This window comes from Hemibagrus wyckioides, linkage group LG01 (assembly GCF_019097595.1).
Source record: "Hemibagrus wyckioides isolate EC202008001 linkage group LG01, SWU_Hwy_1.0, whole genome shotgun sequence".
Taxonomy (NCBI): Eukaryota; Metazoa; Chordata; class Actinopteri; order Siluriformes; family Bagridae; genus Hemibagrus; species Hemibagrus wyckioides.
This window is the reverse complement of record NC_080710.1, coordinates 17,908,311-17,935,949: the sequence shown is the minus strand read 5'-3', so window position 1 is coordinate 17,935,949 and position 27,639 is coordinate 17,908,311. Positions and strand designations below refer to the sequence as shown.

At 37.7% G+C, this 27,639-nt stretch overlaps 1 protein-coding gene across 1 annotated transcript in view; it reads right to left on the bottom strand.

Annotated features, from left to right (window-relative positions):
- The window catches only part of grik2 (glutamate receptor, ionotropic, kainate 2), a 133,946-nt gene that overhangs the window by 22,775 nt on the left and 83,532 nt on the right, over positions 1 to 27,639 (bottom strand). The window contains exons 10-13 of the mRNA XM_058395936.1: positions 22,399 to 22,605; positions 20,529 to 20,752; positions 13,605 to 13,723; positions 10,431 to 10,648 (exon numbers count right to left, since the gene is read on the bottom strand). Of these exons, the coding sequence (XP_058251919.1) occupies positions 10,431 to 10,648; positions 13,605 to 13,723; positions 20,529 to 20,752; positions 22,399 to 22,605 (768 nt within the window). The remainder of the gene's footprint in view (positions 1 to 10,430; positions 10,649 to 13,604; positions 13,724 to 20,528; positions 20,753 to 22,398; positions 22,606 to 27,639) is intronic.

Sequence of the window (27,639 nt, the reverse complement as noted above, 5' to 3'; positions counted from 1 at the left end):
ACGCTGGTACTTCACAGTGCGTTTAAATAATTTCTTCTGGGTTAATTTAGGATACTTATTCCTTTTTATGTTGGGAAATAAAGCCAACTAAATTAGTTTTAAAAATATTGCTGGCATTTACGAACAGAAATAATAACTGTGCTAGTGAGATTAAAAAAGAAAAAAAAGAAGACAGTTTCAGGCACATCTCTAGTTAAGACCAATTATAAACTCTGAGTTAGAATCCACAAACCATACCGACAGTGCTGGCATTTTTACCTGTTTTCTCTCAGTGATTTCCAGTGATTTGTTGTGCTATGGGTCATTAAATAAAATAGACAGAAAAAAGCTTTTCTGATTTAGGCTTTGTGTCCACTTCAGGTTTAAATCTAAACACAGAAACAGAAAGGCATAGTGCCACACATACAGATAAGTGACAAATAAAAAGAACAATCAAAATAATGTGACTTAGTAAGGTGTTCATGATGTGTTCACCAGAACAGCTTCAGTGTGTCTTATATTCATACATTATGCAAGTCTCTGGAAATGTGCTGAACTGTAACACATTGCACCAAAATCTCCCGTAGATGTTTAATTGGCTTGAGATTTGGTACTCTGTGAAGGCCATAGCATATGATTTACATCATTTTAATACTCATCACACTATTCAGTGAGCCTTCAGTCTGTGTGAAGAGGGACAGTGCTCTCCCAGACCGGGTTTCATCAGGATTTTCTTCTTCTTCTTTTTTTTCAAAATACATATTAATATGTCTATTATTCTCTTCTCTGAATTAATAAGATCATGTTCTTCTCATATATAATCAGAGGCACTAAAGGTTGCCAAAAAAAAGTTATTAATTTTTTACCTCCAGTTGCTAATATTGCATTGCTTTTAATATTTAAAGAACATCCTCTTATGAATTTAGGGAACAAAACTATAAACCTATTAATCCTGTATTTTTTCATGCTGCAATCGTTGCTTGGAACATTTTTTATGAACATTTATCAAACATTAATAAGATGTTATTTATTTCTGTTTATTATAGAGTTACCTGAAGATCTCCTACCACACACAAGGCAAGAGAAACTTCAAGAATCCCCAAGATATGAGATTATAAACACTTTCTGTCTCTTCACTTCTCTAATAATCAACTCCATCTTCTTCATTATCTTTCTACTTAGTGTTCTCTCTCTAGCACAGTTCAATTTTCATCTTTGATGCAGATTTATTTCATCTGAGCTCCGAGTGTGAGGTCTGATTATAAGTGATTTCTCTAATCTTTTGATCATGTTCAAGTGGTCACAGATTGGCACTGCACATACTTCCATATCAGATCTGAGGCTTTGATTAATTTGATACGCACCACAATCAGAGACGTAACATTCAGGAAACAATGGTGTCTACCACATTCCAATGACACTAATATCAAGCACAAGTTAGAGATGACAGGAAGTGAAGTCTGCAACACTACTGGAATTGTTAAAAAATAAAAGCATAGAGCAAAAAAAAAAAAAAATAAATAAAATAAATAATAATAATAATAATAATAATAATAAAGACTGAACTGGATTAATCAGATTCAGGAATACACCTTCTCTCAGTTTTTATGGCAAATAAGGCTCATTTTGGAGCAAGGTAGAAATGGCAAGGCTTTAGGAAGAGGAATTTTGGGCTGGTTTTATAATAATTTCTTGTTTCAAAGTATATCATCAGAATGAAATCTATTCAATTTTTGCAGATATGTGCTATGATAAAGAGAGGAAAAAATGTAATTGCAGTATATCTCCCATGTACAGATTATTTTCTGTTGTAAGATTGAGAGAGGGAAAGGGGGATTATGGGGTTGGTAATAACCATAAAAACTGACGATAAAAAAAAGCTTTTAGTAAACACCGCCAATCAGAAATGTGTGCACAGTGGTGAACATGTTTCCCTTGAAATGTCTGAGAAAACACACTGGACTATGTTCAAATTTCTTTATGTGCTTTCTGAACTGTAGTTGGGCTACAGTCTTTTTCTGGAATGTAGCAATCCTGCTTAACGCTCCTGTTATCCTGAAATTTACAAACATGTTTTGCCCTTGCTTTATTAGTTTTATTTTATTTCTAAGTACAGATTTGTGTTATTTATCACATTTGTAAAGTAGTTCTGTTATCAAGGATAGTAACATGTCCTTGGGGTCTCTGAGAGATTATGTTTTCTCCTCCCCGTGCCATGTGAACTCTCAGTGGTTCTCACAATACCACAGGTAGGTTTATGTTAGGTTAGGGTCCTAAAGCAGAGGGATGTTCTTGAAGATTATGAAATTGATTGTTATAATGACCTCAATATTATCCAAATCAACCAAAGCAGATGAATGTATTTTTATGTGTTTTACACAGTTAAAACAGCCTAGGGTCAACTTGACCCCAAGGAACACTGATAACAAAAAATGTGTACAGGACACTGAAAACCTATTATCATGATAATTTTATGTTTACCTGGTTGTCCCCATTAAATGAGGAAAAATCATTAAATATGAAGCAAAAACAAAAAACATGTCAAACATAGACATTAAACATTGAATGGGGTCAAATTGACCATAAGAGTGGTAGGAGGGTTAAAATTGCCTGGTGTACAGTTACATAAATCTCCATAATCGCATTGTATTGTTATTGTTGCATATATTGTTATTTTTATATCATTTATCTAATACTTAAGACATGTACAATTAAGCTGAAACAGTAAATGAGCTCTGTGCATATGTAAATACAGTATATTTCATTTTTTACTAATTCATTACAAATAATCATACAGCTTCCAGGCTGTAAAACTACTGAGAATATTCGGTTCACATGACGTCTGTGGTGTCTCAAAATTAAGGTGTAAATGGATATCCATAAATAATAAGTACACAATTAATAAAGCAGCATAATTTAAATGACACTACAGAAAAATCCTGTTAAATTAGCAGCAACTGCTCAAGTGTTGTATTTTAGCAGTATTAAATGACTTTACTCAAAGTACTTAGTTTAGCAATTTTGTTATTAATGAAATAAAACTTGTGTTTTCTTGTGTGCTTCTCATACTATATTACTTCTGCAACAGAGACTGATAGTACTCTTAGATCCTGATCTAGTAAATTAATATCAGGATGTATTTGTTGCTAGAGACTTCAGATCACTTCTGTAAGTCACTCTGTATGGCGTCTGCCACATGTCATAAATGTAAATATAACCTAAACATGTCTGGTTGAACTACTCATATGCCTATTAATAACTTATAAATTACGCCATAGATTACGAATGACACAACGCCATGGTAGAAACAATGTGTTCTGAAATGTACTACCCATTAACTCCAGCACATCACATGCCTCACTCTCACCTGTGTCTCATTATGCCCTGTTTAGCATCATTATAGTCTTTCAGTGTTTTACTGTCAAGCTTCTGTCACAATTGTTGTTTGTTGACATGTGTATCGCTTTTAGTCTGTATGTTTTTTGCTTCATACTTATGTTTATGGTTTTTGTTTTCACAGTTTTTGTTGCTTTGTTTGTACTTCACATACATAAAAATAAAATATACAGTATAGCTTTTTATTATTTGCACTTGCTGTGCCTCAGATGCTGACAGGACGTTTGACCTAACAATCGATACAGCAGATTTTTTTTAACATTCAACAAGAACTCCAAAAGAAATTAGCTCAGCGGAGGAAGTCCCTCTACACTGCTGCCCTGAAAAGGATACCAGTACGACTACCGGCATCACCACTGCCATCACTCCAACTCACTGCTCCACCTCAGACATCACTACACAACCCTATATGCTAGGACGTTGCTTCACTGAAGATGTTGCGCCACCTACTTGCTCCATAGATGACATCGCTCCCCCCTTTTGGCCTCACAGAGGTCTTCACATTTCAGCAAACTATAGCTTCTGATTTTCACTACCTGTCATTATGGTCTACATTTAATTTGAAGACAAAAATGTTATTATACTGCATTGTGATGGTATGAAAAAGTCTGTAATTAGCTCCAAAAGCCTTCATTGTGAGACCTGTAAGACCACAACATGCCATTATTAGTCTCTGACACCTTGATCTGCATGTGTTCAGTGAGGTAATTAGATAGACTGGGGTGCTGCTATTGCTTGCTGCTTTGAGGACATTTCCTCTTGCAAATCCAATATTTTGGCATTGTAATGCTAATGGTAGTGGCAGTGATGAATGGGAACACTAAAGGACAACATGCAGTTATAACCTTTAATCAACAATAAACCATTAGGGCCTCTCAATTTAACTACACAGGCTCTCCTGCGGCTTAGCAGGTGGTCGGGACACTTGAAACCAACATAATGCATTCAGTGGTGGAAATTAAATTGCATAGATGAGCCAATTCATGACTGAATTTGTTCATCATAGCATGGGGAGGTACAGTGTCTGCTTATTATGTATTTCTAAGAATTTAAATCTGTCTTTCTGGGATGTAACCAAATACAGAGGTGCATTTACAGCATCTTTAATAACTGTCATGTTTTTTTTTTTGTTTTTTTCATGGAAGTCAAGTACAACTGCGTGTAACTGCAGAAATATTTGTTGTTTAAGCAATGAAAATGTGTGTGTCATTGATTTTGGGTATTCTGAGAATTTTAAGTACCCCACCCTAGATTTAGCCACCATTTCAGTAACATGTAAATAGTTTTGAATTGCAGCCATTAGGATAATGTGGGAGCATGTAAAATGGTTGCTTTCAGTTTCTACATAATGGATGGTTTTTGCACCCTGAATGATTTACTTGAGTGCAAGAGCATGTCAGTTGGAGAGACAATTGCACAGATAGATTTTCTATTGGGCTTGCTTGACAAATGAGTTTGTTGTGTTAGCAGTGTGAAATGAGGATGTGAACAGCATTTGGCGGCTATTACGGAGTTTGTCTTTAATTGAACTTTGGTTGGAGTTTTTTTTAAACATATTTTGGTGGGATGTAATCAAAAGGAAAAGAAGGCAAGAAATCAAATGCAACACAATTAACCTAACTATATGTACCCATGCACATGTGCTAAACAGTGGCCCTACGATGTCACTAACAATCACTAATTAGGAATTTAGATAACAAAATAACAAAAAGCAGCGGATCCACTGCAAGATGCTTGCTTTTGTTATATATTTTTCATCCTTTTCAAGTATTAATTATATGATAATAATTAGGCACTGCTTTTAAATTAAATAGAAGCAGTAGCATGTGAAAGGAGAATAATTGCTGAATTCCAAGACAGGATTAAAAACACACAATTTAATGGGCCAAGTGTTTGTACTAGACATATTATAACATTCCAACCTTGAAGCAGTGTGTGTTCACATGCATGTGACTATAGTTGTTTCTTAGGCAATACATGCAGGGTTTCATACAGCAACTAGGTTAGTTTGGGCGTTAACCTTTAGCTAAGTGGTCTGGCCCATGTTGTACGTAGATAAAATGAAAGGACTGCATGAGGGAAATGTCTGGCTTTGTTGTCTTCTTATCAGTCAGAGATGAGATGAGGTGAGAACGCTTCATAGAACAAAAACAGTGGCATGAAACAATGGTCAAGATCTGTAATACAGAGCCTGTGATGATATGTCAGAGCACCATGGTGGCAGGAAATTTATTTCCTGCTAAAAATATCCAAAGAAACACTGACAAGTGGTATAAATAGCAAAACCGAGTATTCATATAGTCAGTATATTGTCACAGAATGAATATATGACCTGCCCATATAATGCTATCTCTTCACCTGTGATTTCTTGCACATTTTTATCTGTATTTAAATGTATTGCTTCTGGAGTATTTGTCATATTAGTTATACAGAGGCTGACTCACAGAGCAGGCTCTATTCTCAGACCCTTTCCTTCCCCTGTGGCTGTAGCTGCTCTCCATGCCTGCTGGCCAGATTGCATCAGTGGCAGTGATTCAGCTCCACTCTCTATCACAGCTTATAAACTCAGTGCTGAGCACTAGCAGTCCTGCAGGGATCCACCTCATGGGCCATGGCAAAATAAGGTGCACTGAAGCCTGATAAGAAGAACACTGCGAGAAAATATGTGAATGTTGAAAATACACAGATGCATCCGCATGAGTGAGTGTGAAAAGAAAAGGTGTGTGTGTGTGTGTTGGGGGGAGTGTATGGGGGGTATATTGTGTGTGTAAGAGAGCAAAGAGGTTTTATCTGATTGTGTGAAATCCTCTGCAACAAATTAGTGTAGTGTTGACAGCAGCAGGAGGAGTGGAGCAAGAGGAGGCAGGATTTCTCCCTCTAGGAGGAGGGTAAGAGGAGGTGCACCTCTTTAGCAGGTGATGACTGAAGGACACCAGATTAAACATATTGACTATTTTATAAGCTGATTGCACTTATTGGATAACTCATTCCTTCCATTCTTTAAATAATTTATAATGTTCTCAGGCATACATACACCCATCAGCCATAATGTTAAAAGCACTCGCAGGTGAAGTGAATAACATTGATTATCTCATTACAATGGCACCTGTCATGGAATGAAATATATTACACAGAAAGTGAACAGTCAGTTCTCGACGTTGATGTGTTCGACTCAAGACAAATTGGCAAATGAAAAGATCTGAGTGACTTTGACAAAGGCCAAATTGTGATGGCTAGACGACTGGGTCAGAACATCTCCAAAACAGCATGTCTTGTGGGGGGTTCCAGGTATGTCCCAGTGGTTAGTATCTACCAAAAGTGATGCAAGGAAGGACAATTGGTGAACTGGGGACAGGGTCATGATCTTTTAAGGCTCACTGAGTGGAGGCTAGCCCACCTGGTCCGATCCCATTGAAGAGCTACTGCAGCGCAAATTGCTGTAAAAGTTTAATGCTGGCTATGATATAAAGGTGTCAGAACACACAGTGCATCATAGCTTGAAGCATATGGAGCTGTGTAACCCTGTCCACAACTGAAAGCAAATACAATGGGCATGTGAGCATTAGAACTGGACCATGGAGCAATGGATGAAAATATCCTGGTCTGATGCATCAGTATGGTAAGAAGGCAAGCTGGCAGAGATAGTGTGATGCTCTGGATAAAGGTCTGCTGGGAAATCTTGGGTCCTGGCATTCACTGGGATATTATTTTGACACGTACCATCTACCTAAACATTGTTGCAGACCATGTACATTCCATGACAATGGTATTCCCTAATGGCAGTGGCCTCTTTCAGCAGGATAATGCTCTCTGACACACTGCAAAAATTGTTCAGGAATGATTTGAGGAACATGACAAAGACTTCAAAGTCTTGATTTGGCCTCCAAATTCCCAAGATCTCAATCTGAATCGAGCATCTGTGGGATGTGATGGATAATCCATGGAGACCCCACCTCGAATCTTACAGGACCTAAAGGATCTGTTGCTAATGTCTTATTGCCAGATACCAGAGCACACCTACAGAGGTCTTGTGGAGTCTAGGCTTCGACAGGGTTAAAGCTGTTGTGGCAGCACAAAAAGGACCTACACAATTAGACATGTGATTTTAATATGTTTAAATGCTAACGTTTTAATATACATTTTTAATTAGAAATTCTGTATATTAAGGTATAAATTGAAAACACTTTTATTGTCACTTACCAAAATGTATGTTATAATGCATAACATTATATCAGAATAACGATTATTGTGCATAACATGGTTATTGTCTATAATGTTTTACATAATATTTGACAATATTCCAGACATTATAAGATATTGTGTATGCTACAATATATTAAATATTTATTTTCTTATTATGTCACTGGCATTGGATTAAACATATTTTGAACTCTTTACATATATTTCCATTTCTTGGGATTGATTTTATTATATTTATACATTATTCTTTGGTATATAGTTTATTTAATCTATTAAATGTACAATATGAGTGAGTTTTGTGAGAAAGAATTCATCTGTGATGTTTTAAAAAATGAAACATTTTAAAAGGCTTAATAGAGTTTAGACAGCATCTCTGCTAAATACATACACCTTACTGACAGGGTGGCTGGGTATGATGGACATGACGTTTCTCATATCAGTGCCTCACTATTCATTGAAGTCAGACTGCCTTGTTTTCTTTTTTAGAACAGCAAACAGCAAAGATGATCTAAAATGTGCAAGATATTTGTATTGATTTTTTACCTGATCAATAGAGGAACCACAGTAAACAGAAAGTCGGTCTGTTTATTTCCACTTGCTCTGTGAATAAACAATGAGGGACCCAAGGCACACACTTGTCAGGTTCAAACGCTATTGAGTAAGAGAAGTAAAATGACTGTAATAATCAGGGTCTATCACAACACGAAATTCTCTCATCTGTTGGCATAAGACCTTTCCTCTCGCAGTAGCCATACAATGACATCTCACAAGCTAGATCCAATAATAGTACACCAGAGATTCTTCACCTGAATAATTCATAGTTTTTGGATTGGGAGTTCAAACTGGCTGGTGTACGTGTGTGTGGTGTGTGTGTGGTGTGTGTGTGTGTGTGTATGTGTGTATGGCACCTCATTTTCAGTTTCACAGTATATCCCATGCTGACATTTACATAATCAGGTATCATTAGTCATCTGTTTTTGTTGAGTAAACCTAACACAGTAATTACATGAACTACAGGGATTTCTGTTGTTGTTCCATTTGGTATATAAGTTTCTTTTAGCCCTAAAAGTTATTTTCACTCAGGGAAGCACTGACTGGCTGTAAATCAACAGTGCAATATGTTCACTCAATACTCTCAGCTCAATTTACTGGTTTATTAGCCAGTTCATCCAGCTGTCAATCAGTCTCCCAGGCTATCAATTCATCAATAAATCAGCACCTGCAGAAGTGGCCATGCTTCGGGAAAAGCTCTCATCACATTTACTGCCGCTGTGTCAATAAGTGCTACAGTGTGGCTACATCATGACCAGGTTAAAAGAGAAAATGTAGGTTTCTAGCAACTGGGAAGAATTTCATCAGACATAGCGTACCCTGCATGTAAAGTGTAGCCTTGAAGTTATGCCCATTCCCATTTTATGAAAGTATTCTAAACTTATGCCAAGGCAAAATGTCTTCTGCAGTGTTTGATGGCTGCAGCGTTCTTTTTTTATAAGCACATGAACCTTAAAGTCACTCAATTTTTGTAGAGAGTAAAGGAGAATGGGATAGGAAAGGACACAAGACCTTGCAGATAGGCAAGATTTCCCTGCTGGCATAGAGCTGGCCATGTGTTTCATCTCTCTCCTTTAGCGGATGTGAGCCGGTAATGAGTAATTTCAAACCCACAGCAGGCATGATCTCCAAACAGCGGTCTGTCAGCTAAAATACTGCCATTGTGATAATCATTTATGCATAGCAGTGAACATCTCACATTCTGGGATTACATGCAAGTCTAGCATGTGGCCCAAATACTATACAGAACTTAACACTGCGTTCAGCTGAACAAAACGTACTGCATTATGCTTGGCAACAGACCATTGTGAATAAAAAAAAAAAACCTGACTAATTAGCTTAGGTTGCTTATAAGCATTCTTATATCTCTATCATTTGTTTGGGTGATTTTTTTTTTTGTAAAACTGAATGTACAGATTTATTTTATTTTAGACTTTGCTCTTTAAAACACCACAGGACCAAATGCTTCCATATTCAGTTATCCCAACACATTTAAGATCCATCTTTTCACCACTCCTTCATCCAATAATTCACTCCATAGTACACCGAGAGTCTCTGACACCTGAAATTACCATGCCTACTGAGAACATTTAATGCGCTTAATTATTTTCTGTAAATCACCTGCAGCATTCCCCTTATTTAACCGTGCAATTTTTCCCACTGCACAAGCAAATTTTTAATCTTAGTAAATCAGGGTCAGAATTATTCATTCACATTCAGTAACTGCTGTATCCTGATCAGGTCCTATATCCCAGGAATATTAGGCATGAGGCAGATATATTAGGCTTTAGACAGGAATATTGGGCATGATACAGTTAAGTTGAGAAGCCAGAACATTTTAAGATATCATAAGCGCAAATTCATTCTCTCATGGGGCAATTTAGAGTTGCTAATTCAGTGCCAGCAAGGTTTTTTGGATAGTGGAAGGACAGCAGAGCAAACCTACACAGAAACAGGAAGAACATGCACTTAAACACCACCTGAGCACAGGATTGAACCAGGGAGCTGCACACTATGGTACAATCAGGGCTACATTATTTTCTAATATACTGCAGTTGAGAAAGTCACTTAGGTATAGTTGCATGCTGTAACCATACATAGATGCATTATAAAGAGAAAAGCTCACTTTATAACAAATTTAAGATTTATAACTGTTCCAAATCCATTATATTATATCTCTACAAGCAAAAAATGTAGGGAAATGGAATTTTTGAAATTTCACCGTGATGTTCATTCAGCAACCTTCACTGTCAAATTTTATTCTTGGTACTGTTTGGTTGAAAGTTTAACACATTTGGACTTACTTTGAAGAAGGTCATTGTGGAGCCGTCCTCCACTACACCATACTCAATTTTGGTCTGTTTGGCCAGGTCATCAGCTGAATCGATGGGAGACTCCATCCTCTCCACTGTGAGGAAAGCGGCCAAGTTAGCTGTGTAGGAGGAGATGATGATGAGGGTGAAAAACCACCAGATACCCCCTACTATCCTGGTAGAAAGGGCTTTGGGCATGAGCTCAGATCCTAGTAGAGAGGAGTAGAGAGAGTAGTCAGAGAAATATCAACATCAGGGTTAGAGAGGGTCTGCCTGTGAGGAACCAGACGTGGTCTTGTCTGAGCACCCCGCTGCAGAGCAGAGTAGAGCTGCAGGGCAAGGATACGACTGCTAATTCACAGAACATCATAGTCTGGGAGAAACAACCATGCTAACTGTGTACTTGCTCTGGACTGGTCCAAAAAGACATGAAAGAAGTTTTCTTGTGTTTATCTAACACTGGGTCTGCATTCCTTAATATTCTAGAGTGTTATTTTGGAACAATGACTAGCCTAATATAAAGATTAAATCAAATGCTATTTTCACGGTTTAACTTCTCTTACACAATATTATTTAAACATTAGCCTCATTGCTTTCTTTAAAGTCGCATGCATAGGAAGTGGGATATGTCAAAAGAGGGTTAGGAAAGGGAAAGAAAAGGTCTTTATAGCTGAAGAGTAGGAAAGGTAAGAGAGCACTTATTCTCAAGCATTAAAAAGCAACCGTAAGCTTTGGTTTTGTGCATTCAGTAAAGTCAATAAGTAATGGACTGTGGGAAAGATGTGCTTCCTGTGAATCAGGGCTGAGCTTTGTCTGTGATTCAATCAGGCTCCACTTGGACTTTCTCACAGACCCATCATTCAAGCCCAGAGTTTGGACATGACAGCGAATCCAGGTCCAGACCCCTGCCCACATAGTGTCTGCATGCTGAATTACACAATTACACAGTTTCTCTTTTAATAGCTGTGATCTCACTGTTCCCTAAAGGAAACTGACTCATGGTTGTGAAAGAACTGAGCAAATACTAATATCAATATTAATACTAAGAATACTAAGTTATAGCCTCTCTGGCCTCTCTGGATTTGTAGGCATGTGCTGATATAACTTTTATCAGAGATTATGATATTTACACATGTACACAGTACACATGATCAACAGTAACAGTATTTGAGGTGTTCTCTATAACCTCAAAATGAAGATACTATCATGCTATATGTTCTAACTGATTATCAGCACATGCCTACACTACACAACGCTTTTACTCAGGTCAGTGCACAGTTAGACATGATTCAGCAAATCACATCATCACCTTTTAAAAGGTGCCCTGCAGTCCACACTGCTTACTGGCAAAATGGCTCAGACAAACAGACAGTCACATAAAAAGAACAGACACAAGGGACACACACACAGGGACCCACAGGTCAGAGAAAGGGGTCACATTTCTTTTTGTCTTTGCCCCACTGGACTTTAGGGGCCACTCTGATCCTAACAGGCCACAGTGAGGCCTGACCTAGAAAAAACCTGGTTGGGGCTGACTGTCATGTACCCAAGGTAACGTCATGTCCAAACACCTCATCCCACAGTTTTCTGGGGGCTGGCAAGCCGCGGGCAGGGGAGCCTCTCTACAATGTAGGGCTACTCACTCAGTATGGAAATGTTCATGCAGAGTAGCACAAAGTGTAAAGCCTTGACCTTGCTCTTCAGCCTGACACCACATCTTTTGATGCAACACACACACACGTCCCCTAACCCATGCACAATGCTATTTTAAGTGTCAATAAATGACCTCATTAAATTATCATTACCCTCAGGGTATCTTTTGTCACAGCTCATGAAGGTTCTTTATAAAACATTATCAGGTATTACCATACATCAGAATGTTTCCAGTGTACCCGATTTTTCATGCTGGCATTATAAGGAAAGTATAATTCTGTATCATATCACAATGTTCAAAAGGTCATTTACTTTCTTTAAAGTCTTTCTATATGGTAGGTGACAATGTCCTGTTTGACAGTTTTCCAATTTTTGTTCCTCATGTGCAAGGTCAGAATTCCTGCTGCTCAATGTAATCTTTTATATACCAAGCAAAAACATCACTCTCATCTCCTGGATGATAAGCACAGAGCTAGCATTATCAATTAGCTACATGTCAAAACCAAAAATATATATTTTAGACTTTAACAGAATATGGATTAAGAATGAACAGAAAATAAAGCATTGTAACACTAAATCTATCTATATCAATGAAATTCTATAGAACTATGAATTATGAGTTGCTGCTTTTAAACAGAAATAAGTGTGCATTACTATCTAGAAATGCAACATGCTCGATTATTTAATTACCTGTTTAGAAAGACTTCCCTCACCCTCACAAAATATATAGGGGATGAGCAATTGCCCCCCGTATAAAAGTCTTTTATAACTTGTTTCTTCAAATGCAACACATACCCATGCTATAGCTTCTCTCCATACAGTAAGCACTTGATGCTGCATATAACTTAACTAAAATCTCAAACATTCATGAGAAAGGAATACAGATTTCCCTTTCTGTGCCTTGTTCCAGTGATCAAATGCAGTGCGAATGCACCCCATGCTGCTTGGCCATAGAGCCTATTACTCTTTTATGATCTCGAATGTTACGTTTCCCTAGTAAACAGACATTAAGCTCTATAATAAAACAAAAGGACGTGTAGTTTGTTTGTAAAGTAATAGCCAAACAAAATCACCACATTTACTTTTAGATCAGGACTATTTTATTTCTTTTTCAATCTCACTTTATGGCATATGGTAATGGAAAAAGATGTGGCATCAGGCTTTAGTAAGAAGAAACACAACTACAGGCAGGGTCAGGCTAAAACACAGGGTGTTGGCTCTTGCTTTCCAGCAAACTATGGCAGAGCTGTTAGACTTACCTGCCTCAGGACCTTAAGAAACAGTGATAATGATAGGAAATCATGCATAAAGTAGATGCACCTAGCTCCTCTATCCACATCCACTTCTTTTAACTCACACAACCATCCCTCAGTAACATGAACCAGCAACCGGTCTGCATCTAGCTACATGCACAGAGGCACCCATGCAGGGTTCTGGGCCTGACAAGAGCAAGTTGGACCCCCAGCAAAAGAGTGGGACATGTGCTTAGGGTGGGCAGGCAAAGGCGTCTACCTTGCTGCATGAGAGCTCCAACTCCGAACCAGAAACTATTTAGCAGGGTGAAATTGTTTTCCACCACGTCCGAGTCGGGGTTGCACGGATGGGGGTTATACCATTCGTAGGGGCTAAACCTGTGGCAATCAACAGAGAACACAATTTTTTTTTTAGTCAAAAAGAATACACAAAGAGAAAATACTCAACAAAGGAGGATCCTCCTAAAGAGATAAAGAAAGAGACACAGATTAGTATCAACAGTGGCCTTTCACATTAATTGTTCGTTAAAAATAACTACTTTTAAGAGTCTATCATTATCAGTCTGCTCAGTGTTTTGGTGGTTTAAATGTTAGACATATGACATGTAAATTAATTTGATGTACTTTAGTATACATTAGAGTTGCATGAAGCAGGACCTTTGCTGCAGAAGTTGTACTTTGATGTGAAACATTAATATAAGCAACCCATTTAGTCTGACCATAATCCCTTCTTCTTCATTTCCTCAGAGAATTGTGCATGTTGACACTTTCACATCGAAGGCAGTTGGCACTGTAATTTAATCGATGCCATCTGAATCACTCTATCCACATGAAAATCAAATAATCCAGATAATCTTACAAGCTTATTAAAATGTGGCAGATCAAACGAGTCTGTCCCATCGTCTCAGGTCTCTACTCTCTCTTTCTCTCTGCATTTCACAGAGAAAAAAAAAAGATTTCCCATTTATTCATGTTAAACAAAAGTGACATTGCATTAGTAAAGGTTGATTGGGCTACAATTAAGCATCATGACCTGATTTGGTTTGTGCTGGAGTGCTAGAATTAGAAGGAATCTTGAGCCTGAGAGCAAGACAAGAGTAAGTAATCACAAGCTCAAGAGTAAGCAATCAAGACCAGGTTTGGATGCAATGTCTTTTTGTCTGCCATGATAAATACAAACACAAGCACTGAACTTTTGTTCAAGTAAGACCTACACATTCTATAAAGAATTCTATGTAGTTATCTTTCCAAGGACAGATTTGCTTAAGACCACTGAAGTTGCTGTTGTTTATCTAACTAAATTATTGCTACTGCTCACTGCCTATAAACTATATTAACAGCTTAACTAACTGTGTACCACAGTGGTCTGGAATTCCTGAATCTTGAAGGTCAGAAATTTTTTAATTCTTTCCTATCACAGCAGCTCAAATATAGTCCCAGCTGGCAAATGTTTATATTAATGAGCTTGATGTAATATGTTATCACATCAACAGCTAATTCATAGGGATTTTGATGATGCAGTATGCTGGACATGACACAAAATAAGCTGAATAATACTGAAAGACTAACAATGAATGGATTTAAAAATGGTGCTTTTATTTAACAAAGAAAAGGTACAATCTTTATACGGTGGAGTTTTCTGTACGGAGTTGTTTATTATTTATGGAAGGAGATGCTTGTGTCAGCACTTTGAAATGGGCAGGAAGTTTTCCACCATGGGAGAGTCTTCAGGTTAGAGGAGTTTGTGGAGTTTTCCAGTTTCCTAGTTACTTGACAAGCTGTTTTTGTTGTTCGTTATTTTAAAAGCGTGCTGGTGAGGGAATGACTGCTTGTAACTGCTATAACATCTAACTATAACATGTAACTTGTCCTGCAGTTGTTCCATAATGTGACAATAACCTATTTAATGTACCATTCTTAAACTAATTAATAAAAATGTAGTTGATTTGGTTTAAGAAGATTAAAACACTTTGGGATGTGCTGCTATAAAAACAGATCAACTTCATACCACCTTGATTATTTTCATATAAAAGTTCCTATCATGTTTTATTCCTGACATAAGATCGACCCCATTCATTTGATTTGCTGCGTGACCGCGTTTGTGAATTCTCAAGGACACACAAACGTCCATATGGTTCAGTGTTTAAGGGATCCTTAAATGAAACTGTGTGCTTTTACTGTTCACAGTAGATTTGCTTGTTTGTCAACTTGCAAATGAATTGTGACCTTTCCAATAAATCGGACTGCTACCTCCCACCAACCTGCCCACAGCTCCAAAGGAAGTGGGAAAAAAAAACAGAAAGAATGAGTGAGGCTGTCATCTGCAGATGGCAGGATACACCTAAGCAGCCTGCATCTGAGAACGATGGAGTTTAGCAGTTTAGCCTGCCCATGAAACGAAGCCCATTTAGCTGTCACTCTGTTCCAATTACGCTGACCTTCTGTAATCTCAGGTCATCTGAGCCTCTGAGGGAAAAACTTTGAGCAAGGTCAATCTAGAGAGATAAGCCATGAATGAGGAAACATGCGCACAGCTGGGTGGTGACAATGCTCGGCATTTTTATCTGTTTCCAAGAATTGGTTTGATGGCACAGTTGTTTATGTTCATGGCAGAGTAAGAAGAGTGACACAGGCTTGTTAGATGAAGAAACTGAAGAGCAGAATACTGCTGAAGTTCTGTTATTTAATCCAATATAATCATTCCGTCCTACTCAGGCAGCAATATTAATGTGCTGTATTTATACATTTTAATAAGGATGACCTTGGTTCAAAGACTTCAGTAATCCGCAGTAATCAATGTGCTAAAACAGCTTTCAAAGACTGACAGCTTGATATGCATAGAACCTCTAGTAGCTTACCTTGCTTTCATGGGATCAAGGATTCAACAAACATAAAAACAGTCATTTTCCCTTAGCAATTTAAATACCAACTCCAAGAATTCGTGTAGAAAGTGCATGCATGCAAATTAATTAGAAAGGGTTACTGAAGCTTTTCCTGGTAAGAAATAAATGTATTTATTATTTGAGGGTAAATGGAGCTGCCATTATCAATTTCATCTTTATGGATATTATTTCAAATGTTAAAGAAAGGAATCTAGGAGATCTCAAATATGTATAACAATAGCGAGTAGAAGAGTCATTACTTTTTGCTCATATGCTTTCGCACTTGAAAATAAATAACATTTTACATTAATTTATTTTTACGATAAGGTAGAATGGATAACTGTCCCAGTAATGGTCCTTGGCTCAGCCTTAACAAGGAGCAAAATAAAGCAGATTAAAATAAGCGCATGAAGATTATAGCTTGGTGTAATATTTATACCTCATAAAATCAACCACATCACCATTGCTCTCATTAGTATTGCTCAGTATAACTAAAAGTGACTTAATATACACTCTACAGTATACCAGGCTCACTATCTTTATCCATTTACTGCTTCATGTATCTACCTGGATTCAGAACCCAAAGTGGGTGTGGCTTAAACTTCAAGGATGTTGTAGGATATTGCTTAATAATATGCCCTCAGAAACACTGTGAAATAACTTCAGAGAAATGCCAGCACTGTCAGTAGGCTCTCTGACTTCTGGCTCTGACAGTCCCTCAACCTTAGCTACATCAGATTTAGACTGTAAATCTCCCACTATTGTCATTTTTGATGTGGTTTTGGCAAACTTTCCACAAAAAATAAACCCCTGATTTGTGTTTCTATTAGTTTATCACAGTATCTGTTCATTCCAATTAATGTTACATTCCCAATAAATAGAAGTGTTTACTATATATATATATATATATATATATATATATATATATATATATATATATATATATATATATATATATATATGAAAGAGTCATCTGCCATCAGCCTAAATATTTTTACAACGTAGGCATTACTTTGCAGGTGAAACGTTAATCTTCTGTTAAAATGTTCATTTGTTGCCCTATGTTTAGCATCCCCTGTGCCTTCTGTTTTGATCGGTTAAATCCCTTCTACTGCAAGCTGTTTTATAGCATATTCCACCTGGACATGAAGGAGATCTGATAAGGGCCTGCAGCAGCTCAGCAGAGGACATTACTCTTCCAGCCAGGCACTCACACTTTTGTTTCTTATGCCTGAGATGTTTGCACTGCAGCAACCATAATAGCAAATTGAACCCAGCCGAGAACATAGTCAGATGAAACTGTTTGGCATTCAATACTTTGTGTGCAGCTTCAACAGTTTCTTTCTAAATCAAACTATATTTGCTGTATCCAGCTGAGTAGCTTTTATTAATGCATTGCTCAATTTGGTGATGAGTTTGCCTTTGATGAGACTGACACATCATGCACAGTTTCTTTGGGGAGACAAAGTGAGAAAAGATGTGCAGCATTTTGACATAAGTATATATTGCCTTTGGTGCTCGTTCACAGTCTCAGCCTAATACTTCTTCGGGTTATAAGGGCAGGAGCGAGGGGGCTTATCGCTTTGATAAATTCATGTTAGACTTACTCAGCTGTTTCATCCCCTGTGTCACAGAGAAATAAAGGGGGAACTTTGTGAGAAGAGGAAACAACAACAACAGTGGCAATGAAAGGGACTGGTTTTATGAAACAAAAAACACCATGTTGAGTAGGTACATATCTGATTTTCATACTGCACCCAAAAGGATACACTCTAAATACCTCACGGTAAGGATAAAGTGTTAGGAAGCCCTCAACCAGGCCTCATTGTGTCACCCTGTTATCTCTCTCTCTCTCTCTCTTTCACACACACACACACGCACACACACGCACACACACCATATTTAAAGCTCATACACATAAAGCAGTAACACATGCACACAAATAAATGTGTACACACAGACACATACAATAAACCCGCATTCTTGTGTTAAGGTTTTGTGAAGACTAGAATGGTTTCGCGGCTAGATTAACATGCTACTTACTAATGCGCCTAAGCTTGGCATTTCTCTCAAACGAGTGTAAAGCAATGTGGGAAAAAAAATTACCTTCTTTGACTTACCCAGCATAAAATTAAATCAGTAATGGTGATGGGTGCATATTCTGAACCAACTTAGATGACAGTTGTAGCTTGTAATCCTTGTATGTGATCATATCGCCAGTAACATTTAGAAAACACAAGTGCATTAACCATAAAACTCCTGGGCTACCTGAGCATGACTGAGCCACCCCAGAAGTTTTAGAGTTAACTTGAAGCTTTTTCATTTGGTTTTTCTCCACCATGTTTCAAATGATGACCACAGGCAAATATGAAGAAATGTGTTTTGTGTGCCATTGTTACACATTGTTTCAGACCGGCGTGGTTTTCTCTAATCTCACACATCAGTTAGTTATAGCTGTTTAGGTGGAAACATTTCAGTAACACATTCTATGAAGCTCATATTCATACATATGTGTTTATCATGCACAAAAATGTGCTTGTAGTTTTTAATAACTGTGTAGATCGTGCAAGAGTGCTTATTGTTTGAAATCTATAAGTCGATAATGATTATTTGTAAGCATTTTATGGACACTACTGATGCTTCCTAAACCTTCAAATAATAATAATAAAAGTAGCAATAATAATAATAATAATAATAATAATAATAATAATAATAATAATAATAATAATAATAATAATGTTTTCAGTCTGCCAATGTCTCTATATGTGTGGGGTTTTTTTTTTGGTAATTAATCCAAAATGAAGTGTTTCCATGTTACTTTACAAAAATAAAGCACATACTGTCACTACAGAAATGTTTGTTTTGTTTTTTTTTAGATTAATTACACAGCTATACATTATAAAGCTTGTACAGTACACCATTATACTGCATTATAATGAATAATAACAACTGTGGTACATGATCAAAAGTTATCAAGAAATTATTTACAGCACATTATTAGAGGTTTATGGGGCATTATTTGATCAAAAAGAAAATGCTCACTAAGAATCATTCTCATCGTACAAAGAAGTATAATCACAATCCTAATGATTTTTCTTTTTCATTGTGAGCTTCAAAGAAAGTGCTACCAAAATTTCCTTCCATCATTCCAAATTTCCGTCTGAACATAGAGGCTATTTAGAAGTTAGATTTGTGCGACGCTTTGAAGAAGAGTATTTCTGCTGATACATCTGAATGCCTCTAGTGCCAAGCTGGGAATGATAGCATATGATAGTTGGCTTTATATATTATATCATCATCAAGGTTTGGTGTTGGAGCTGTCTCATATAATGGCTTTATTAAGAGTAGAAACGTACATAAACCATAAACCTGGATCTGTGTTTAAAAATGTATTTGACAGCATGCACAATTAAACCAATGCCTGTTTAATACCCCTGAGTAGTTAGCAATAATTGATTTCTAATATCATTTCTGTTCTATTTATGTGTTCATATTTCCGGTATTTTAGGATACAAGCACAGAAACATGAGTGAAGATTATCAGCTTGAAATACACATGCATTCCAGTAATCACAAAGGACGTGGCCAAGGACATTTGAAGCAGAGTGTGGAAACATCCAAAGAGAAAAGCAAACAAAAGCTGGAGACACTAGGAAACGGCGAGGGATGAGGGAGGTTGCCATTCATACCGGGAAATGCCAAACACTCGAACTCACACCTACACTCAAGTATTCCCATTCTCTCTCTCTCTCTCTCTCTCTCTCTTGCATTCATACACACTTTTTTGATTGCACATGTTTTCTTGTGTGATTTGTGCTATTGAGCTTTGGCTGCTAAGCATTACAGGCAGCAGCTTGTCGTTATAAATAGAATGAGAAAGTGAAGGATTCGTTTAACATCCCCCAGTGTACTGTCCAAAAAGGACTCGGCTCACTCTCTCTCTCAGACTGGGTCAGAGGAGTCACCTCTCTCTTTTGTGCTATTCACAGTAGCCGGATTTCTTCCTCTTGTGCTCTGTCAGAGGAGGCTCCTCCCTGTGGATTTGGCCTGTTCTTATAGTGCATATCAGTGTGAACATTGGAAGAATGTTCTTTCAGCATTTGAACATTTTCTTTCATCGCCAGCCAAGGGCAGTGAAGTGAAGCTCTATCTAAAGTGAGTGGGGTTTTAAGCTTAAAATGTAATAGTAATAGATCAAGGGAAGATGCTTTTAGTCATAGATTAGTCTATTAATGGAATGAAGTTAAAATGTGGGGGTTATGTCTGCATGTGTAGCTGAGACTGGCAGAACTGACATGTTACCTGGCTATGACAAACAGCACACAACTGACACCCAAGTAAGCCAGCAGAATATACATCCAGATGTCAGGGGAGAGAGGGTTGAGGAAGGAGAACACCCCCGGGTTGGTGCCGTTGGGCTTGCGGTACAGAATACTTATCCCCAGAGTCATGAATGGCTTGGAGAAATCGATGACTTTCTCCCGCACGTAGGTGATGGCTAGGGGAGCCACTGCAAGATCAGCTTTCTGTCAATACAAAAGACATGGCAGAAGAGTGATATGCAGTCCATCAGGGCAAGAGGAAGTATTTAGAGGCAATCAAATTAAGAAAACAGATCCTTTACACCCCACCAACTGTCCCATAGCACTTAAGATTAAATTTAAAGCCAACCCTCCCTCCTCCCTCCTTCCTGTTCTCCTTTTTCTTTCTCAGTCTTTTCTCTCCGAAGCTTGATTTAACTGCTACTGGCTCAGCAGTTAGTGAAGTGTTCAGCATACCGAGAATCTCATGGCAAAGAAAAAAAACAGTTTCTCTCATGTTTAAACTGTAGTATCAAACACCACATGGGAATAAATATCAGGCAATTTTGTGGATAACTTTTGTGTAGAACTGAACACCATTTTCATAATGCAGTAATTAAAGCTTATAATACTTATCTTCACCCAAGGTCAAGTGATGAGATTCTACACTGTTGACGTTTATTAATCTATATGGTGTCGCATAAGTCATGGACAAATGGATCCAAATAATCCCATTCATAGGAATTCAAAGCCAGTTCTGTTAATAAAGGCTTTTGTTTTACAGTTTTTAATTTGTCTCCTTTGATAATGTTATGGGACACCTTGTATTAAATAAATATATAAATAATAAATAAATAAATAAATAAATAGCTTTTATCTAACTCAAAACAGACACCATAACACTAAACTGCCATATGTTATTCCAAATGAAATGAGTTCCAACAACAAAACAGCAGCTCATTTCTTTTACCATTTAGATCATTATATTTTTAGCCAAAATTAGGCTGTGTAATGTAAATTAGATTGTCTGTAACTGTTCTCATGGGAGGTAAATTAATGCAAAGTGTAATCAGGTAGCTGTCTCGCTCCTTTTTTTCCCCCTACCTCTTGTTTTTCAGTCACTCCTTTGACGGGATATTTTTAATATCCTACACTTCAATGCATTTTCTGTTTCTCTGCAAATTGCAGACTGCAGACTGCTGGAAGCCTGTCTGGGCCAGTTAGAATCTGTCATACTCTTATCTGGGGAGAGGAAGCGCACAGGCAAGGAGCCCACTTCAACCCCTCCTAGACTGTTAGTTATGACGTTTGACGTGCAGAGATGTGAAAAAAAATGATTTAAAAAAAATCCTTGGATAAACAGGGAAAGGGGGAAATGAAGGAAAACTGATCATCTTTGCTTTTTTTACTCTTTTGTGTCTTTGTTTTTGTGGCATGCAATAAGTATGTGATCAATAGATCAGCTGTCAAAAAGAACTGTGTGCTTGCTTGAAATGCAATGAGATGAGCAGAAAGACTGGTGTGTGTTGGTAATGGGGTCAGCTGTTAGATATTGGGTGTGCTAAGAGTGTTATTTTTCTGCCTGTGTAGAGCTCTTTTTTATCTGGGGCTTATTTTGTGTGTGTGTGTGTGTGTGTGTGTGTGGCTCTATGGTGGAAATGCATGCCAGAAGCTTCACTTGGTATGCTGTCTGCAGCCAGTGCAAGAGTTTCTCCCATTACTAGATCCTCAACTCCACTTATATTTCACATACAGTTCATGCACAATCATTAAAGGTAGTAGATTAAGCATTTCCTTCACAGTTACAACAGTCTTGCAATGTGATAAGTCAATAAGTGTCTGCTGTGTATTGAACAAAAGATGAAACTCACATGGTCCATGAGCTCGCGCACCAGGCCATTCCACTGGCCCGTGCTCTCCTCCTGCGCTCCGTACTTGCCGTCCTCAACCAGACGCACCTCATAGACGAAGCCCAGGATGTTGGCGAGCTCCCGCAGTAGGTCGATGCAGTATCCCTCGAAACGATCGTTACCATGCAGAGGCTTGTCTGACTTCTTGAACATCACGTAGGGCTCCTCCTGCATAGTGAGAGGCAGCTCTGAGCTCTACTCACCATGTGAGAGAAGAGGCTGATGTGTGTCTGACAGGGCTTTGAGGTTTGTTTGCATGAACTTACACTGGCACAGAAGGGATGGAACCCCACTGCTATTAAAGGAGCTGCACACACATGTTCGTATACACACATACATACAAAAACACACACACATTCCCAGCTGCACACTCTCAGTATCAGTGAAAAAAAGAAAGAAAGAAAGAAAACAGGAAACAGTGGCTATAAATCCACCCACTCTTCCACTCACTTCCCAATGAGGACCAGAGGTGCACCTTAGAGCTGTTCTGTCCTAGCAGATGCTTTCAAAATAAGATAAGATGTGCTGATACTGTGGTGAACAGCACAGGATACAGATGATTTTTTCAGGAATCAACAGCTATGAGGCTCTCTCTCTCTCTCTCTCTCTCTCTCTCTCTCCATTAGTGTTTAAGACCAGTAAACATATTCATCAACTCTGGGAGGAAAATCATACCTCATCATAAGCTTTTCACAAATGTGATTATTTGAATAATAATGTGGTCACATGTGAAGGTACATTTTGCTCTGGAATTGTATGTGTGAACTCAACTAAATGTAATCACATGGAAAAAAGGTATTATTTATGTGAGAAATTCATGTCTGTAAAATGACTGCACCATCTGAAATACTCAACAAGGAATTAAGTAAAACAGTATGTGAAAATTACATGTAAAATTGAATGAATCAAATGTTAAAACTCATATGTAAAAATAGATTAATCACATAAATGATATAAATATAAAATCACATGTGAATTGTATATAAAACTAACAAATCAATGAATCATTTACAAAAATGACAATGAGTGAAATATCATGTGATGTGTCTAAAAACCACTTGTTAATTTCACATGTAAGTTCATGGGACTTTTCTGAAAGGGTAGCAAGTGTTGTGCGCTACATAAGAATGATTAAAAATGTATACTCTTCGGCCATTAGAGCTTAGGTCATGTTTCTTTTATAACTGCAGTGAATCCCACTGTTTTGGATTGCATTCGACATTTCCCAGTGAGACTGCAGGCATTTAGCTTACGCTATCAGATGCCTCTGCAAGCAGTCCTTCACCCCCAGTGTGATGCTCCAGGGATGTGTGTCGTGCCAGTGGAACGTGTCAAACGAGAGATAAGCATTCATCCGCACTCACCCCTCCCAGCTCCCACATATCCACAGCCAAGATGAACCAATGATGAGTAGCTATCGCAGAGCTGAACTTATTATTTACAAATATGAATGCACAGCAGCATCTCTCGCTTATGCTTTCCACTTCTGCATACAGCACAGTGAGATATCTTTCACTTAGATCATGGAGACAACAGATAAGCCGGTGATGTTAGCAACTTTTCAGCAAGAAATGCAACTGATTGAAGCCAAACTGAACATTTCTGGATCCAATGGCCTGTGTTACAAGATTATAAAGCCCTTTATGAAGCGATAGCTCAGTACTGTAGTCATATAGGCGGTTAGAATTGGTCCCTAAACACAAAATTGCCTGTTTCAATATTGTACAACAGAACCAGATACACTGAAAGCCAGTGCAATCGCTGGCCTCCTATGCTGTTACTGGCATTAGATGGTATGTTTAGATACAAATTATGTTAGAAACTATCAGATGAAAATGGGCAAAATGATCTGAAAATTATTATTTTTTTCCTTTTACTTCTGATAGATAACCGTTTAGTTTCCTTTATCATTCTTGCCTACAGTAGGAAATTCTACTCCACATTTAACTTAACTCAAAATTAACTTCTTTTATTTATTAACTAGCAAAAGACACATCATATGTTTTGTGTGTTAAGTTATAGTTAATGTTGCAGAAAATGAAACCATGTTATATTACGCCACCTGTAAAAATACAACTACGACTAAGATTGTTGTTTACTATACAGTGTACCTACACCTCAGTTAAAACTCTGTTCACAAATGTTAAATAAACATTCTCCTTACAGGAGAACAGTTTATATGTGTATTACTAATCTCAGCTAATGTGGAGCATCTGTCACACACATACCTGTGAATGAGTTTAATGCATATTAAATGACGTATTAAAATGAGGAGGTAATAATAAACTTGTGATTTAAATTACAACCAGCACTGATGCTGAGAATTTTAAAGAGCTATGTAGGGTTTTATTCATAATGTTGTATATTTGTACAATCAGTAATATTTGCATGCATAAAAACGCAGCTACTGTAGATACCAACATGATGAATGATGAATAAGGTAAGTGTTAAGCAAGGCTAGTGCTAATCCACCAGGATATACAGCGATTACTTAGGTCTTTACCCCCCCAAAATTCCATGAATTACTAGTGTCTCAAGGGCTAAAAAACAGATCTAAAGTAAACTGCTAATTGCATGTTACCAATTTTACTTCTTTACTGCAATTCCTCTTTATTGAGGTCATAGTGCCACTATGCTCTTTTGCAATATGTACCTAGGGCCTGTCTATTAAAGTGGAGCTGGTATTAACCTTTTCCTCTATATGGCAGCTTTGCTGTGAGCTTGGGGGCCTCTAAGGTACAGTCTGAATGGCCTTTTGTTTATAAATGCTAGCTTCCTATTCCCATGGGCATCTTGTCTCTAATACAGCAACAGATATGATTTTCCATGTCCTAAAGCACTGTCAAATGTCCCCCCTGTGCTCTGTGTGTCAGCAAGCTCTGTTTGCACATGTGTATATCGCCATGGTAACAAAGCCGCAGTCGAGTGTGTGTCTCACGGCACTGAGTGAGACGCGCGGCAGCAATAAATCACTGTGGTTGAAGGTTTTTTTAAACACACATCATATAGTGACTCATCTCTGGAGCTGAAAAGAGGATGCACCATGAACTGAGCTCAATTGTGTGTGGATGCTGCAGTTATTAAAAAAAAAAAAAAAAAAGGCAAACCAAAAAATGAGTCTTCTATTCATGATTTCAATTGCCAAGGTTGAACCGAGTCAGCTTCAGAAGGCCTACCTGTCAATGCAACAGAAATGAGCGGTGGGAGAAACATTCTCATTTAGGGCATTCAGAATGCCACACGGTGTTAAAAACATAGAGGACTCTTCACCATGCCGTTGAAGTAAGCGCTGAAAATATGACTGCAGATTGTCTCTCAATTGCCTCCTGAATAACTCAAACCCTTCAGAGAGAAGGAGATGCAGACCCAAGAGATGCAGGCTGAAATATTCTTTTTGAAATATCCATCTTTCTCATATTTATACATGTACTGCAAGGATGTGTTTGTGAATTGTAAGCTGGCAGAAAGAAGAGGACACTGTGTGAATGCAGATTTGTGTAGTAGTTAAGGGCAGTCATAAAACAGCTGTGCGACTCTGTGTTTAACGTTCAGAAGGACAGAGGGTTGATATCAGCATTATATCCGACAAAGCTTGCGTACATTGCAAAAACTGATTGTGAGCGTAGAGCTAAAAATAGCAATAGGAGGAAAAAGATTCCATTTTCAAGTATTCAAGAGTGCCAGAAGGACCTTCACAAAACTTGTCATTTCTCATGCTATTTCTACACTTTAGCCTTAAGCCAGGATCCATTAGACACATTATACATGGCTGCTTTAAAATAATGAATAATCTCATATGTAAGTGTAGACCAAAAAAAAATCTCAGTGGTAATGAGAGACTTACTTTACAATTCTTGATAATTCAGACCCAGCTGTAATATTAGATGTTCTTGGTGTTTTGACATAGGGCTAGCAGGCTAAACAATGACATACTGGTCACTTTAATAGGATTGCCTATACATTCATGCTTTTATCCTCTCAACCAATCATCTGGCAGTAGTGCAATGCATACGATCATGTAGATACAGGTCAAGAGCTTTACATCAAACATCAGAATGATCTTGATGACTCTGACCGTAGAATAGTTGTTAGTGCCATATGGGCTGGGTTGAGTATTTCAAAAACTGCTGATCTCATGATTTTACACAAAATGATGCAAGAAAAAAAAAGAAAACTAGTAAAAACACACAGTGAGCAGCAGTCTGTGGGTGAAAATGCCTCATTGATGAGAAGGTAGGCTATGGTAACTCAAAAAAACAATTTCTAAAACTGTAGTGAGCAGAAAAGCATCTCTGAATGCACATATACACAATATTGATTGGCTACAACAGCAACCTGTCAGAGAAAGAACAGGAATCTGCTCTATAGTGGGCACTGGCTCACCAAATCTACCTAGATAAAGATCAGAAAAATGTTGCTTGGTCTTTTTCTGATCTTCAACTGAGCAGATGCATATTTAATTCTACACATCTAAAATTTGGTACATGACTCTCTGCTATTTCATGAAGTAAATTCAGTTCATTTCACTTTCTGTTTTCTCTTTCATTTTTTCCCTGAGCTACAAGGAATGCAGAAAGTGACAAAGGTACTTGTGAATGTTAAAATTCCATGACCCCCAAAGATAGACAGGAAATGGATTTTGTGTCTAAATAAGAACAAATTATAATGGTTCATTTGAGCCATTTTAAGACACTGAGTTTAGGTTCACTGATCATGTGCCAACACGCCTGTGTGTGTTGCTCATCGATAGCCCTCTTGCACTTAAAATTAACAAGAATAAGCCACTGGCTTCTGATTGCGGGGTTGTTTGAATGCATTTGGGGGATTTTAATAAGAAAAATATAATATACAAGATACTAAATACAGATTCATAACTATTGGGGCTTGAAGGGTGTATCCCAGATCAGTCCCCATGCTCAATGCTGTTACTGTGTCATCAGAAAATAAACTGAATTCAAAGCCATTATTGTCTGAGTCACAGCTTAACACCTTCAAAAGACGAAAGATTTAGTGTAACGAATAGTGACAATCTGGCTGGTCATCTGGATTTCCTACATATACTGTAGAGTATAGAAATACATTACATTAATCAGCTATAGCATATTAACTTATAATAGAAATAAAAAGTCTCTGGTTTTAATTTGTTTTGCAAATAACCATGAATATTAAGCAAAACTATGTGTATTATTATTATTCTGTATT